Raw genomic sequence first — 17,495 nt, forward strand, 5'->3', positions numbered from 1 at the left:
GATAGTCTTTTTGAAAGTGGTGGGGTAGCAATGTGCTTGATAATAAAAAATACATGTAAAATAATATTTCTTTTTTTAAAAAAAAATCCACATACTTTATGATCAGAGTTACATTCCTCAACCATAGTTCTGCCTTTCCCAAATAATATTCAGTAGAAGTGGACTGTGTGAGATCAAAGGAAGATTAACTGTTGTCATTTTTTTACAAATGTGGAAAGTACAAATAGAGCCGGCTGTGCTCGGGCCCTGTCTGAGATTTTATTATGTGAAATAGAGCAAGAAATGCATTCCGTTCCTACTCAATGCATTTAGCCAGGTAAGGGATTTGGCACATATTTCCAATAGTACTTAGGGACCCAGAGGCTGCCCACTTAGTCTTGTGAAACATTAAGTATTTTAATTAATTAATTTAATTAATCCATTAAGTATTTATCTACTGTAAATTTTAAATCTCAAAACAATATATTGAAAATACTTCTTTTTTTAAAAATTGGTAAAGAGTAACACCATCTTTCCAGCTAGTTAAATTCATGACAATATTCTATTTTATAAAAGCAAAGACATGGTAATTTAGTCCGTTTGATTGGAATAAGGAAAGAATATCCAAACTCAAATTGATAGTTAGCTGGATACCCATGGGCCTGCCATGGTTGTTTGCCTCTATGTATACTGCAGGGCTCTTATAAGCCAAATGAATCACCCAAGATATAAATTTTCTTTGTATTAAGTGAAACATATTTAGTAGAAGAGATGAAAGAGTATGTTTTAACTTAGTGGCCATGCTCATTTTCCCCTTGCCCTGTCTGTCACCTCTCCTAACACATTTCGCAAAACCCATATGGAACCATTGTTGCTCAAAGTAGATGCACCCGTGTGGAAAGAAATTAACAGGGATTGATTACGCATGCTGCCTCAGCCTCTTAGGGAAAGGATGGGAAATAAATTCCATAAATAATAAGAGAATTCATTGTATTCTCTTGTTCAGTATTGCAGTTCCTGTGTTTCCCCAGGAGGCTGGCTTCCTAGCAACTTAATTGGATTTCCGACCTCTGTAGCTTAATGAACTGGTAGCCTTTCTGCTCTCAGCTCCTAACATAGTGCTCAGGGAAGCCAACTAGCCTACAGAAGGACTCCGGGGAAAGATAGCAACACTTGTTGACAGTTAACAGGCTGTCACAAATAAAGCGAAAGTTGAGAGTTGAGGCTTTTTGTCATTGGTGATTTCCTTCTAGAAGCTCTGGGGAATTAGAAGAGGTTGGGTGGGACTTTCAGGATAAAACCAAAGAGAATCTATACAGTACCTGCTGGAGACAGTACTTGTTTGGAACTGCTTTATCTGAAACAGGTAGGAAGGAAAACTCCTGAATGTTGTATTTAAATACTCCTACTATAAACTTTTTCTTTCTTTATCCCTGGGTTGCATTTTTGGATCTAAGGCTCCAAAAATGGTTAAATCAGAGCAAAAAACAAGTGAATCACATTGAATTAGTAATGTGGTCATTTGACAACATCTAGACATTTCTCTCCCTCTTTCCTTCCATTGAAAAGGACCATTTGCCTGCAATGTTGAGAGGAGATGGGAGTCTTATTTGTTTTAGGGACTTCTGGTTGTGTAGCCTGCTTTGCCATATTTGAGGAACCCAATGCATGAACATGTCTTCCAGGATTCGTCTCTAGAAAGTGTTCTCCTCACTTAGCATGGTAAACAACAACTGTGTGCTCTTGATCAAAGCAGCAGAGAGGTTGGATGCTATGCTAATGAATTTCTGATGAGTGGGGTGTTAATTTGTTTGCATAAAAGGGAGTAATTGCCTTTTTGGAGCATTTGTGAAAGCTGGCCATTAGCTTCTGATCCTTTTGCAGTATGCCATCACAACTGGAAGGTGCGATGGATACCTTAATCAGAGTCTTTCATCATTACTCTGCCAAAGAAGGGGACAAATACAAACTCAATAAAGGAGAACTCAAACAACTTCTCACCAGTGAACTTACTGATTTCCTTGCGGTAAGAATAATTGTTCTTACATATATTCTGTTGTTTATTTACAGTATTAGAAATATAAATTGGGGAGGAGGAATAGCTATTAGTTGATGCTTGAAAAACATTTGACTTCCAGATAAGCAGACATTTTCTGCAGCAGCAGATACATTATAGACATGCAACATTATGCCACTTCCAAGAGAATGAGTTCTTAGAATTAGGTAGCCTGGTATCTTGGTTTCATTATTATGGAAAGCACAATTATCATCTTTTTGTTTTGGGAACGGGAAAATCATAAGTTGAGATCCTGCTTGTGAAATATGTTATTTATCCAAATAAAGCTCAGTAACAAAATGGTGTTAGTTAAGCCTAATAGTAGAACCTACCATGTATTGGAAGAATTACAGAAGGAACTGATGCGTAATAAAGTTTTTTTTTAAAAAAAAATTAAGAATTAAAATACATAATTTCAGAACAAATATAAGTACCATTAAGAGGACTGAAAAAATAAAGTATTTGCTAGAACTAAATGGCCAATGCAGTAGATTCTAGGAGCAATATTGTCTTAAATGCATACTCCAAACTTGGAGATGTATAATGCAAAATATCCAATCCCAAATAGCCACCAATCTTATTTCACTGTACAAAGCTGTTCAGAGTAAGATCTGTGAACATACTTTTAAAACTCAGATAGAAATAAATTGGATTTTATCAAGTTCATCTACAATAGTCCAGCCTTTTATTTCCAGGAATACTGGCCAAATACATTTGTTAATTCATATGCTGGCCATTCTTAGATCTCAAAAGAGACAAAAAGCAGAGCCTATTCATAAATTTCTTATTCTGGGGTAAATAGTTCAGGAATCTTGTTGAAATGAATGCTACTAAAGACAGTTGGTTTCTCAGTGGAATTGATGAAATATCTCTGCTGTGCTGATGACATAAAAAGTTGATGTCTTTTATGTCATGTGCTGAAAAGAACTGCTACAATTTTTTTTAAAATCAGCAATATGCATAGCATCCTAGAGGCATTTCAATCCTTGAAAAATATAACAGTATTCATAAAACTCTTGAAATCTCATGAAATTTTAATGATCTTCTGCAAGAATGTCAAAATTTTGCAAGAACTCAATTGAGAAGTCTGAAAAATTATGAGAGCTCAATAACATCTTACTGGATTTTGGTGGATTCTAATGAGATTTTTGTTGATTTGGAGATGTCTAAGCAATCATGTAAAAGAATGTGGTGGCACCAATTCTGTAATTGACATTACAGAAAAGCATAATAATATTTAGTTATCATCACCAATTATATTTGATGGTAGCTCAGGAGGAATAAAGCAGGTGGCTGTATCCTCACTGTTGCTAGAGATGGGGTTGAAGACAGATAGGTTGATTTTGTAAATTAGTCACAAGATACAATTTTCAGGTGATTCAAGATCAGAGTGGGAAAGTACAGCTCATAGACCTATGCCACATGTGGAGATTTAAGAAGTTTGTTGTTTAGTCTGATAAATTAGTTTAATAAATATTTATTTAATGAAAACTATCTGTTTTCTGAATTGCAAAGAGGAATTCCAAATTCCAGATAGAAATGAACACTAGCTGCATTTTTTTGATTCAATATCTTGATACTGATAAATTGATAATGGCTTGTATACCAATGCCAAATTTATTTCTGCAATATGAATAATTCAAAACTGACAGTTAAATATCTGTATTTGTGTGTGTGGATGTGTGGAGAGAGGGAGAGAGCGAGGGAGGGAGGGAGGGAAAGAGAGAGAGAGAGAGAGCGCATTATTTATGAAATGAGCTATAGCAAAAGTGGCAGGTGATTGTTAGCTGTACTTTTCTTCCTATTTAACTTTTCTCCATTCTAAATTCCTTTTATTCTCCATCATATTCTATAGGCACTGTTGTTTTCCAATGTATTTTCAGTTGCCACATATTCTCCCAATAGCTTATCTTGCTGATCTAAAGGCATTTTTTGCAGTTTCCTTTCATCCTTCCCCCTTTCAAATATAAATTCAATTGTGAACATCTTAAATATCATATTATTTCCCAGTGCCTTATTTTATTGGTTGCTAGCATGCAAACATATGTCAAATGAAAGAGGTATTTGGCGTAATAATGACTATCAAGTCTCAGAGGACCTAGCATCTTTCCAAAGCTTCTTTCTAAGGTAAACTAGCAGCACTTTGTTATGGTGTCTCCACATGATGTCATACCTTTTTTTTTTTTTTTTTTGCTTTAATTTATATGCCGCCCTTCTCCGGAGACTCAGGGCGGCTTACAAAGCATTAAGCAATAGCCTTCATACTTTTGTATATTTATACAAAGTCAGCTTATTGCCCCCACAATCTGGGTCCTCATTTCACCTACCTTTGAAAGGATGGAAGGCTAAGTCAATTTTGAGCCTGGTGAGATTTGAACTTGCAGTAATTGCAAGCAGCAGATGTTAATAACAGTGCTTTAGTCCACTGTACTATAGGCTCTTTCGATGTGCTTTGCTATCAATGTGCATTTTATCTCTCCAACATCCCTTTTTCTCTTCTTAAAGATGAAAATATAATTAGCCATAAATGCCTGAAAATTTTCAAAAATATAGTTCCTCAGCTGTACTTTACCTAATTGCCCTCCTTTTGTGCTCCTTATATCCTCATTGCTTGTTCCATACATTTAAAAATGGCCCAAAAATGTTCCATACATTTAAAAAATTGCATCTGAATTTCAAAAGGCATAAATGTAGAGTATTATCAAAGATGGCCCTAAGAATATGACAATGAACAACAACTAAAATCAGTATGGCATTTCATTCACATAATACACTAGAAACTTTATTGATTTAGTCATTTGACCATATTAAAAGTATAAAATTAATAGAAATATACAAATATATACAAAGAAAACAATAGGACATGTTCATAGTAAATCCTCACCCTTGCAGTTAATCCCATCTGAGCGAAATATTCCATCCTCTTCAAAATGGCCTTGATATAAAGAGTGTGGTTTTACTAGTGAAATGCAGGTTCATTCCCTGCAAAAAGTAAGACAGTTCCCTAGGGTGCACCAATACTTTTTAGTTTTTAAATAAAAATCTAAATAAGCAGCCCTTTCTGCCGAATACAGCTTGCGATCAAAATGAATATGTCCTAATGCCGTGATGGCAAACCTATGGCACGCGTTCCACAGGTGGCATGCAGCACCCTCTCTGTGGGCACATGAGCTGTTGCCCTAGTTCAGTTCTGCCATGCTTGCATGCACGCCTACCGCTGGCCAGCTGGTAATCGGGTCTCTGCTGCACATGCGGCGGGGGCGGGGGGTGTGGGGGGACTGCACATGAATGCGCGGGGGATGGGGTGCATGTGGGGGGCCATGCACACATGCGTGGGGGCGGGCAACATGCATGCATTGCATTTTGGGGGTTTGGGCGCACACATATGCGCTTTGGGCACTTGGTCCGGAAAATGTTAGCCATCACTGTCCTAATGTCTTCAGTGGCTGGTGCTCCACAAATACAATCTTTCTTCAAATGGAGCTCCATGAAACCTCCCATATCTTACCATGGAGCCTAGTTCCTCAAAATGAGGTCTAGAAAAAGCTCTTCTAAGATGTTGAGGCATATAAATTGTGAAATATTTTTCTAACTGGGAGGTTAATTTATGCTGAGCCATTGAACCTATTTAAATGCTGCAGTAGCATCGTGGGTGTCAATGACTCTTTGTTTGAAAGCTTCCTTGACCTGGGGATTGAATGGAGAATCCATAATGTGAAATGACATTTGAAAGTTGGGCAGCCCAAGCACAAGGTACAGTGGCTCTTCAAAACACAAGAGTAATCATGGGTAATCTATGATTCACAAATTGATTAGAAAATGTATCAGCTCTAAATATAATTTCCTATCTATGCTAAACAAAGCGACTGCCAAGAATAACTCCCACTATAGCAGGGGGTCTCCAATCCCCAGTTCTGGCCTGCTGCTGGGCAGTAACCCGTGAGGAACCGGGCTGCGGAAGTGGTGGGTGAATGTGTGCATGCGTGACGCTGCATTTGTGAAAGCGTCACATGTGTGCATGTGAAACCATCCCTCTTTCCCCATTGCCACCACTTCCACCACCACCCCGTCACCACCAACCTGCTGAGCTGGAAAGGTTGGAGACTATTGCATTCCAGCACACGTTTCTGGGGAGAATGTGGTTTTTGCTGCACTATTTGTTCCTATGCAGTATTTTACTAACATTGTTCTACAGAGATGGGGAAGGAGAGAAATATGATCTACAACAGGCATCTGTAGCCTATTTATTTTAAGAAAAGTGTCATCTTAAAAATTTGCAGCCCTGTAAAAGCAGAAAGGAGAATTTTAAAAAATCAATCATGACTTTTCTTGGATTGGATTCTTTTTATCCGGTGTAGCAATTTACTAAGTTATCTCCTCAGTGGGTGATTTCTCACACTTTAAGTTGGCTACACAATTGTGTAGGTCAGGCAAAAGTAACAAACTCTGTACTATATTTAGGTTCAGGACAAGTCCACCTGCGTTGTGAGCTTCAGTTCTTCTTTCTTTGATCTTAACTAGATAATAAAGTTAGATCATACCCTAGTGAGCAACTGCCCTTTGATATATTTTTAAGAGTTTAAATATACAGAGTCCAATTATGACCAATATGACCATGTGACCAGTTTGGGAAGATCAGCCTTCTTCTCTAGACATTTTCTTACAAAATTCTCTCCCAGAGGAAGGAGATAGTTTTAAAAATTGTTTATTTTAATCACTTGCATTTGTTTTTAAATCTGGATCCTATGTGTACACCTGTGGGGATTTCATGAATCAAGTGGTGAGGGATGGTGGGAATTTAAACCTTCCTCCAGTGCTCAGTGGCATTGATCAAGATTGCCCCCTTTACATTATGCACTAAAAACAAAATCACAGTCCTGCATGTGATGACTTTAACACAGGGTGGGCAATGTTTTAGACTCCAGAACCACAGTTAAAGTTTTAGAGAAGAAAGAGAGACTGCAGTGAGAAAGTTGATGGCACAAAATGGCTGCATCACCTTATAGGTGAGGCCAGGATTGGATTCATTTAACTGAACGACAGAAGTAGAAGAAACATTTTATTATTTGTTTGTTTGTTTTGTTATTTATTTATTTTTCATATTCCTTAATAGAGAGTGGCTCTGGGCAGTGTACAAATATAATCAGTAAAATTAAACATTAAAATCAGAATAATTTAGGATTAAAAAATTTTAAATTATACAACAACATTGTAAAAATTTCAAAAGATGAAGAATTCCAAAATGGTGGATTAGAAGTGGTTAGTGTGGGGGTGTCTTATGGGGCCAACCAGCCCAACCCATAGTTGTGGGGTCCTTGTGTCCCCCCCATGCAAGGCTACACAGCCAGGTTTTGACCCCTTTGTGGAAGGCCAAAAGAGTGGAGGCTTTTCTTACCTTTTGATAATAAATTGTTGGAAAAATTAAAAATAAAATCTATGCATATTAAAACTATGGACATCTACTGAGACAAACACAGGTTGCCGATGCTGTTGTGGCAATGGTAAATGTCATCGTTCATATGAAAATTCCCTAAGGTTTACAGAGAAAGTATATACATAGCCTCAAGGAACTAAAGAGAAATCTCTAATGCAACTCCCATGCCTCAAACAATTTTGTATGCTATTCTTTTTTTTTTTCTTTTATAGTGTCAAAAAGATCCCCAGCTGGTTGATAAGATCATGCATGATCTTGATATTAACAGAGATAATGAAGTGGATTTTAATGAATTTGTGGTTTTGGTTGCTGCTTTGACTGTTGCGTGCAACGATTTCTTTGAGGAGCAAATGAGGAAAAAAGGAGAATAGGAATGGTAAGTAACACCAAATTTAATAACTATTCTGGCAGTTCTTCTTTTGATTAATAATTAACTTAAATAGGCTGATGTGTCTGGGATATTATGGATATTATGGCATTATTTAGGAATATCAAAGACCCTCTCAATTGAATATCCATTCAAACCAGAAATCCCAAAGTTAGAAAAATTAAAAAAAGAAAATGTTGTTAAGGGCATTGCATTGAGTTAAAAATCTTACTTTGTAACCAAACCTTTACCATACATGACAACATTTGAAGTTTTACTCCACATCTGGCAATGGAGACATCTAGAATAGGAACTTGTATTCTATTCTTCAGAGGTCAGAAATTATAAAAACTTAACTAGCGCAGAAAACTGTGGCAAACCAGCTGAGGGTTTACAACAAACTAGACTCTAATTTAAATAAAGATCCATGGACGTCTCTTCTTGTTCCCATTTCTTCTTTGCAACTCACCATAGTTTAAGTTAAAGTCTTTGCTTGTGGTGTCTGCAGAATTTGCAGCAAAAGACCATCAAAATTAGTGAGCCTTCAGCTCGGTGACTAAGACACAGAGCTTGTCGATCAGAAAGGTCGGCAATTCGGCGCAATGATGAAATCTAAAATTTGTTACTACCGGTTCTGTGGGTGTGGCTTGGTGGGGTGACTGGGTGGGCGTGGCCATTTTTTTTTTACTTTTAAAACCATTTTTTCTACAACCTCTTCGGTGAAGAGGTTGTAAAAAAATGCTTTCAAAAGGCTCTGCCGATCAGGCAACTCAGCTGGGATCCTCAGAGGCTTTTAAAAGCATTTTTTTCTCTCTCTTTTCTGAAGAGGCTGTAGAAAAATGCTTTTAAAAGCCTTTGAGGATCCCAGCTGAGCCGCGCGATCATCAGAGGGGTTTTTTTTTTACTTTTAAAAGCATTTTTTTCGGCCAAAGAGATTGTAGAAAAAATGCTTTTAAAAGTAAAAAAAAAAAAAGCCTCTGATGATTGTGCAGCTCAGCTGGGTATGGGGGGCGGGCAGGGATTTTTGATACCGGCTCTCCGAACCACCCGCCTCCATCGCTACCGGATCAGGTGATCCGGTCTGAACCGGGAGCATTTCACCTCTGGTTCGGCGGTTCAAATCTCTAGGACAAGTCTCCTGCGTGAGCAGGGAATTGGACTAGATGACCTCCAAAGTCCCTTCCAACTCTGTTACTGTTATAACAGAAAAGCATCTCTGTAGGCTTCTACAGATTGTATGCTTACAATCCTCAAATGAGCATTAAAGAGATTCTAGGAGTAGCCTTTCCTGCCCTGTCCTAATTGGGAAGTTATGCTTATGTATTCTGTACATGTTCCTTGCCACAGCTTTTTAGATGTTGGGGAAAACAGAGATAGGTAGTCTTTTAATATGCCACCAGGCTTGAAATTTTGGGCATGGATAACCTTGAACTACGCTGCCTACGGTCTCTGACCTAAGCATAGTACACAACATTGTCTGCTACAGCGTCCTACCTGTCAACGACTACTTATTTTATTTATTTATTTTATTTATTTGTTCTTATTTCTATACTGCCCTTCTCCAAATAGGACTCAGGGTGGTGAACAGCCAAAGTAAAAAACAATACATACAAAATTTAAAAGCAGTTTAAAATAATTAAATATTTTGGCCGTAAATTAAAACAACCCAATTTAAAATCAATTTAAAATTTAACTCAAGCCAGCCCAGCTAGTTGAAATAAATGGGTTTTCAGGGCCCGACGAAAAATCTGGAGGTCTGTTATTGTATGTATCTCTGGGGGGAGGTTGTTCCAGAGGGTGGGCGCCGCCACAGAGAAGGCTCTCCCCCTGGGAGTCGTCAGCCGACATTGTCTGGCAGACGGCACCCTGAGGAGGTCCACTCTGTGCGAGCGTACTGGCCGGTGGGAGGCTATTGGTGGCAGAAGGCGGTCTCATAAGTACCCCGGCCCTAAGACATGGAGCGCTTTAAAGGTGGTCACCAACACCTTGAAGCGCACCCGGAAGACCACCGGGAGCCAGTGCAGCTCGCGCAGGAGAGGTGTTACATGGGAGCACCTCGTCGCCCCCATAATCCCCCGCGCGGCCGCGGGGGATTACTTCAGCTTCAACCGCAATAATACACAGGCAAACAATAGATACAAACTCAAGGTAAACTGCTCCAAACTCGATTCACTTCAGCAATAGAGTGGTCAATGCCTGGAATGCTCTACCTGACTCCATTGTTACTTCCTCAAACCCCCATAGCTTCAATCTGAAACTGACTACCATGGACTTCACACCATTCCTAAGAGGTCTGTAAGGAGGCGTGCATAAGTGCACCAGCGTGCCTACCGTCCCTATCCTACTGTCCCCATTTATTCATACTCATTTCACGTGCTCATGTCCTTGTTTATACTTCTACCTGTTATCTCGTACATGTTTGACAAACTAAATAAATAAAATAAAATGAATAATAAATCTTCTCCAAGCCCATTGTTTCCCCTGTAGAGTCCTTAAGTCCTTGCTGGGTGGGGGAAAGCATTGATAAGAATCTATCTTGGACAAACCCTCCTTCCCAGAAAGGGATTGACTACAGGGATTGATTTTAAATGGAAATACATACTAACAACCCCAGTAGATGGTTTGGGGAGTGAGCCACAGGACCACACTGGGAGGCCCACATTCCTACTCTGACTGGAAGAGGGATGAGCGTGGGCTTGATGAGCGTGGTCAGGACAGCCTGATGGCACTGTGCCAACTTTTACCCAGTTGGACAGAAGATCCATTCAAGCAGAGGATGTTTTCAGACAGTCAAGGAAATACCAACACTATTTAAGTTAAAAATATTCTCATTGCATAATAACAAAATACCATAAAAACACTAACACCAGTAATTAATATATAAACAATTATTTGAAAAATACGTGAAAAAGTAGACAAAGAATCTAGGAATATATTCTACTACTAAATTGGTGGTGTAACAGGTTGGCTCTCACTTATTGCAGGGAACATTTGGAGGGGTGTGGGTATGTGGATGGCAGGCACTCGGGGCCTTCTTACATTGTGGATGCTGTAATAGAGAAAAACATTTCCAACCACAATTAAATTTGTGTTATTAATCTGAATTATGGTAGGCAGGAAAGAATTTAATTCTTGAGTAGATCTACAGAGAAGCAAATAATTATCAGATATCTTCCTTCTGAGCTACTGAGAACACCATGGACATAAATGACTTAACGTGATAACTAATTGGCCACCAGAGCAGACTTTTCAGCTCAAAACTAACCGAAGCCATTTTGACCCCTAAAGCTGAATGTCCACCATGAAAAAATTAAATCCGGATACTAACAATCCCTGACCTTTGATAATATTCAAAGTCTGCTTCCCGCGGCAGCTGTTTCAGGCCACCTAATGCTGGGTAGTTGAACAGAAACGTTGTGAGAAAAGGAGAGAGCAGGGGTGAAATGCTCCCGGTTTGGACCGGATTGCCCGATCCAGTAGCGATGGTGGCGGGTGGTTCGGAGAACTGGTAGCAAAAATCCCTGCGCACCCCCACCATGCTCAGCTGAGTCGCGTGATCATCAGAGGCTTTTTTTTAACTTTTAAAAGCATTTTTTCTACAACCTCTTCCGATGAAAAAATGCTTTTAAAAGTAAAAAAAAAAAGCCTCTGATGGTCACGCGGCTCAGCTGGGATCCTCAGAGGCTTTTCAAAGCATTTTTTTCTGCAACCTCTTGGCCGAAGAGGTGGTTAAAAAAATGCTTTGAAAAGTCTCTGACGATCCCAGCTGAGTTGCCTGATCATCAGAGAGGCTTTTCAAAGCATTTTTTAAAATGCCTCTCTGACGATCCCAGCTGAGTTGCCTGTTGTCTGTGTGAGGAGACAGCTATTCTTCTTGTCCTTCATGGTGGAGAAAACAAATTAGGAGAGAAAACTTTGGATGGGAAGAATATCCAGTCTGTGTTATATAATTTGCACTTCAGGTTTAGAAATTTTCTAGAACTTAAAACTGTTTGTTTGTTCTCCCCTTCCTCCTCTCCACTTTCCAGTTTGGGCAATTACAACCTTGATGTAATGGGATGAAAACAATTCCATAGGAAACCTGGCCCCATGCCATGTAGGGCTTTAAAGGTCATAACCAACGCCTTGAATTGGACTTGGAAACAGACTGGCATTCAATGCAGCTCCTGCGGCAGAGGTGTTACATGTATTATTCTTGAAGTGCATATAACTGCCCATGTGACTGCATTCTGTACCAGCTGAAGCTTCTGGGTACTTTTAAAGGGTAGCCCCATGTGGACTGCATCCTAATAGTCAAAATGGGAGTTGACCAGGCATGAGTGACTGAACCTCCCTATCCAGGAAAAGGCAAAACTTGTGTACAATATGAAGTTCAGCAAAGGCCTCCCTGCTTCAGCCGCTATCTGCTCTTCAAGAAGGAGCCATGAATCCAAAAGAAGTCCCAGATTACACATTGGGTTTGTCTTAGTAGTGCAACCCATCCAATATCAAATTGAGGGACCCACTCATAGCCACCCTATCTTACCAGGTTCAGCTGAAGTTGTTTCATTGTTTGATCGTTTCCCAGAACAAAATTGGTTTGTTTCCTAGAACAAAAGAAAAAAGAAAAAAAAAGCCAAAATCAGTAGGGATTTCTAGAAACAGAGTAGCAAAGAGAATTATAATCATTATTATAGACAAAGCTGCCATCTCACTAAATCACCACTTCCCATATGCAGTATTTGTGAAATGTATGAATGTAAGGTAATAACTCAAAAGCAACTTTAGGGTTTTATTTTTGTCTTGGTACTTTTGAGTCATTCTTGACTCCTAGCAAGTACTTGGACAAGTCGGTGTAGTTTCTTAAGATTTTCAGAAGTGGTTTCCTATTGCCTACTTCCTAGGGCTGAGAGAAAGTGAGTGGCCCAAAGTTACCCATCTAGAACTCATGGTTTCCTGTTTGTAACATCTTAAATGAGTGGTCCCCAAGCCTTCTGACTCTGTGGACTGGTGGCAGCCACAATTGCAGATGCGGAGAGGGGCAGAGGGGATGGTTTTGTGTACGCTGCTTGCACAAATGCAGCTTTGTGTGTTTGCACGCTTGCCCAACACTTGTGTGGCCTGGTTCCCAAGGGGGCGTGGCCTGGCACCAGATTGCAGACCAGGGGTTGGGGACCCCTATCTTAAAACACTACACAAAACTGATTCTCATCTTCAGTTTAAAGACTTCTTAAATTCTCTTGATGATACCTGTATTTGTATCTATAACCTATTTTCCAATGCGCTCATTTTTTTTACTCCTACTTTTAAGCATACAGCAATTTTAAAATGAATAACTTTCTTCTCCTAAAATTGACTGATTCATATTTCTTTCTCTGCACTGCAGGCCAAAACTACCGTTTGGACGTGATGGGAGAGAATAACTTCAGCTGAAGTAGATTTCATCTCTTCTGTTCCCCCATTTCCCTTGGTACTGATGTTTGACATTCCCTTCTCTTCTAATAGGATATGTTTTCCCAACAATATTGTCATTTTTTCCCTTTTATATCTGTGCATGTAAACAGCTTATTCATAAGTGAAGTGCATTTGGTAAGTCTGTCAATTTAGCCATTGTGAACACAAATGGGGATGTCAATACATTTATTATATGTGTTGGATTTATTTCCATATTAGATTTGATATTGTTGCATGCTGCCTTGCCACCTTGGTTGGATCCTAGAGGAAGATGAAATAGAAGCTCAAGAGTCCCAAATAATTGTCTAAAAGGGTTTTGGGGGTGGGGGGATAGTGGTTTCTTACATTTAGGCACACCATTTTGTGCTTAATTTGTGGAGATGATTATAGTGCAGGGGTGTCAAACACGTGTCATCAGGGCAGCGTCACGTGACATATCGCAACTTCCCCCCCTTCACTAAACTGGTTGTGGCTGTGGCGACAGAGTGACGCATCCAGCCCACGGGCTGTGAGTTTGACAGCCCTGCTATAGTGGGATTACATAGCCTTTCCACAGTTGAGGCATTGTGCAGCAGTGTTCTCAGATGGCTAACCCAGAACATTTGCTGTTTGTTAATACATCATAGCTCAAGTATAGAACCAGCAAAGAGCAGCCAAATAACATTTCCCCAGATACTGCCAACAGCCTTTAAAGATGTAAGGAGAATTCAGCAGCTGATGAGCTCTTCTCTCTGGTAAAAATTTATAGTATAAATATTGTCTACTTTTTTAGCTGGTGGCACTCTTGCTAAATGACAGCCACACCAAATGTAACCAGTCCCAAAATATCAATGCATTAGAAGGAACTTTGTGGAAAAGCTTCCCGGTCATTCTAACTCCTAAGACCTCCCTACCGGGAGCAGCTCTCCTCTGACTGCTGCTTGACTGTTTGTTTGGCAAGAGCGCATCCTTCTAAGCCAAACACTGGGATGCAGCCATCTAATCTTCGTACATTCTGGAAATTTATTTTTATTTTATTTATTATATCCCACTTGTATTATGCTTAAGGAACCCCACCGATTTTGTTGAGAATAAAGATGATGCTGATTCTTACTCTGTAACATATTTCCCATTTATTTATTTTGAATTAAGGGAATCTTTAAAATAGTAAAAGTCATGACTGACAGGAATAATGGTGGACACTAACCTGTGCTCACTCTTGGGACACATTGATGTCCTTCAGCATCTGATGAGTTACCTGTAATTTAATTCAATGACAACAAATGCATCTCTTACTTCATCTGACTCAGATAGAATCCTCTAATAGGCTTGGCCTTAATGGGTTATGGAGAGTGAAAGGGGAATAAGTTTATATGTTTTATTACGCCACTCTGGCATCTTATATACACCTGTGGACTAGCATTCATAATACCTTCCCAGTGACCTCTGGCTGAAATCTCAATTTCTTTTCTTGAGAATCTTCCATACATTAATCCCTTTGCATGTGAAGGCGAGTCTGTCACTCTATTCACAGGATCCAGAAACAGCCTTTCTTTCTCATGTTTCTACCCACCCACCCCCAAACTGCATTTCTTGATTAATTCATCCAAAAGGTGCCCTCAAACTATTTGTTGTTTAATTTTAGATGTTTTGGCTTTAGAATACTATTATTGTGAATATGGCCTTATATTTTTCCTGGTGAAACTTTATTTCATTTATCCTTTTTGGTCATGTTTTTAAAATGTTCAATAAAGTACTAGACAAATTTTGGTATGGGCATTTTTGAATATATGTTCTGATAAACATGTTCATTAAGTGGAAAAACAGGCATTTCTAGTTCCACCATTCAACCCCAGCTCCTTTGTTAAAATTATACATGTAATAATGTAGAACACACATGAAACTTGGAAGAGATCTATCCAATGCTGTAAATAGCAGTGGTGGTATTCAGCCGGTTCTATCTGGCTCAGGTGAACCGGTAGCGGTGGCAGTGGCAGGCTCCACCCATCCGCCTGGATGTCATCACGTCCTGTTTTTGACAATCTGCGCATGCATGGAAGGCTCTGCGCCAGAGGTGGGTTGTTCCCGGTTTGCATCGGTTCTATAGAACCAGTAGTAAAACCAGTGTGAGGCTCCTCCCACCGACCTTGATGTCATCAGAATGCTTCTGCGCATGCGCAGAAGAGTGCGCGCGGCCCAGCTGCGAACCGGTAGTAAAGGTAAGTAGAATCCACCCCTGCTCTGCGCATGCACAGAGATAGGTCCTGCACATGCACACGCGGTCACATTTTCAAACCGGTAGTGAAGGTAAGTGAATACTACCTCTGGGTAAATAGATGTAGCCCCAATAAGCAGTAGTAGAACGAGTGTATTCTGAGGATCGGTTTAATGCTTGGAGTGAATGTTTGTATGTACTCTCTTCAAAAGGAAAGTTGCAATCCATTACTCTTTGCTCTAGACATTTTAATGCTACTTTTCTATTAGATCAGTTGAAGAGACAGAGCAAGATAGGTAATGTCAGAGAAAGGCTGAAGATTTATTGTCTTCTTTAATTAAATCACTCTATAGTCATGAAGTTAGTCTAGTCTTTGTCTTTGAACAATGAAGTCGGGACTTCATCTGTGGGCCTAGCCAGACATTTCGGCTCTGCCATTAAACACTTAAATTAAGGAAGTTGTTTATATCAGAGAACCTACTCAAAAAAAAAATCAATAGAAGAGCAAAAGCTATTTATGGTCTAATATCCTTTCTTTTACATTCGAGACCAGTAAAAGATACAGCAATGTCAAACAAGTGTGTCTTAAGTCCTTATAGAGTTTAGATTGTATTAAATGCTGATAACTGAGTGGGGAAAAAAACAAACTTGTTTAGAATCCACATTTAATGACATGTAGATATTTATACATCATTAAAAATAAATCCCAAAGCAGGAAATAATCACCTTTTGTGTCTGTTTAAATAGACTTTAAGAAGCACTTGGAGAAAATTACTCATTTAACAGCATTGTAGTAAGTCTCTATTAATACGCCTTTGCAATCATTGTTGTAGCCAAGGATTATAATAAGGTTTTGTTAACATTATACTCCAATGGTTAACATCTAAATTTATAGTCTCTCCAAGTCACAACATCTTTTCATCCTTTGGCATTAGTAGCATTATAAGCACATAACTGGGTCCAAAAGATAGAAGATAGCATAAAAATATGGTAAGAGAAAAAAGTAAAATTTGCAAGCAAAAATATGCCCAAGCTGTGAACTAAAAAAAAAAAAATCTCTCAGACTTAAATAGAAAGAAGATGAAATGAATTTAAAACTAGGAAAATGGAAAATGTATGGAAAATAAAAGTAATGGCTTTGCCGACATCAATCTTCAGCTAGTGCTAGGTGTAAAGATGCAGCTGAATATTTGCTGTAAATGCCAACTTCAGATTTGTAATTGTGGAAGCAATTAGAGAACATCCCATGGAGCGACGCATCTGTTTGTATTCTGCTATTCATTTCGGCACGCATCATCTCTAACCAAAACCAGCCCAGAAGAACATTTGGATTCAACCACTATGACAAAAACGAAGTCCAGTTCACCTGTCTTGGGGAGACAACTGGAATGGTAAGAAAGCATCAGCCAAGACCAACTGCATATCACATTATTTACTATATTGTATCTTAGAGTAGCAAAAACCTCTCAAAGAAATTTGAGCTATTGAGGATGCTTTTTCAACACCATATCTCTGGAGGATTTTTGATTATCAGTCTACTAATGCATTGTTTATTTTTCAGAAACAATTTAGTTGATTTACATCATCACAAGTGGTGTAAAAAATGCATTGATGTGCAGTGGCTTATTTTCAAGAAAATAAGGAAGTCTGTTAATGTTTTCTGCTGGGTATTACTACACAAATGTTATCCTTTTTAATCTACTTTTTCATGACATGACAGAGTTTGTTTCCTAACCCCATTTAGACACTGGAGTTTCCTTTAGGGGAAGGATAATTTGGGCTGTTCTTTCTCACAGAAGAGAAACAGTAGAGCCTTGGTGGTGCAGTGGACTAAAGTGCTATTAAGTAGCACTTAGCTGCCAGCTGCCTGCAATTACTGCGAGTTCAAATCTCACCAGGCTCAAGGTTGACTCAGCCTTCCATCCTTCCGAGGTAGGTAAAATGAGGACCTGGATTGTGAGGGCAATAAGCTGACTTTGTATAAAAAAGAACACCGCTTGGGGGGGGGGCGAAAGCCCTAATAAGCAAGTAT

At 39.1% G+C, this 17,495-nt stretch overlaps 1 protein-coding gene across 1 annotated transcript; it reads left to right on the top strand.

The window, feature by feature from the left end:
• Positions 1 to 1,261: 1,261 nt before the first annotated feature.
• Positions 1,262 to 7,840, top strand: S100Z (S100 calcium binding protein Z). The gene is made up of 3 exons (XM_070935832.1): positions 1,262 to 1,345; positions 1,864 to 2,005; positions 7,682 to 7,840. Exons 2-3 carry the CDS (start codon positions 1,865 to 1,867, stop codon positions 7,838 to 7,840), a joined length of 300 nt encoding a protein of 99 aa, XP_070791933.1. The 5' UTR covers positions 1,262 to 1,345; position 1,864.
• Positions 7,841 to 17,495: the final 9,655 nt, after the last annotated feature.

The sequence above is a fragment of the Pituophis catenifer genome, unplaced genomic scaffold, assembly GCF_029215685.1.
Source record: "Pituophis catenifer annectens isolate HBS135680 unplaced genomic scaffold, rPitCat1.0.hap2 SCAF_2, whole genome shotgun sequence".
Lineage (NCBI taxonomy): Eukaryota > Metazoa > Chordata > Lepidosauria > Squamata > Colubridae > Pituophis > Pituophis catenifer.

Bases quoted from the DNA above. Each gene is read 5' to 3' on its own strand.
- S100Z (XM_070935832.1), top strand. From the start codon at position 1,865: ATGCCATCACAACTGGAAGGTGCGATGGATACCTTAATCAGAGTCTTT. The intron at 2,006-7,681 runs GTAAGAATAATT...TTTCTTTTATAG, and splicing joins AACTTACTGATTTCCTTGCG to TGTCAAAAAGATCCCCAGCT.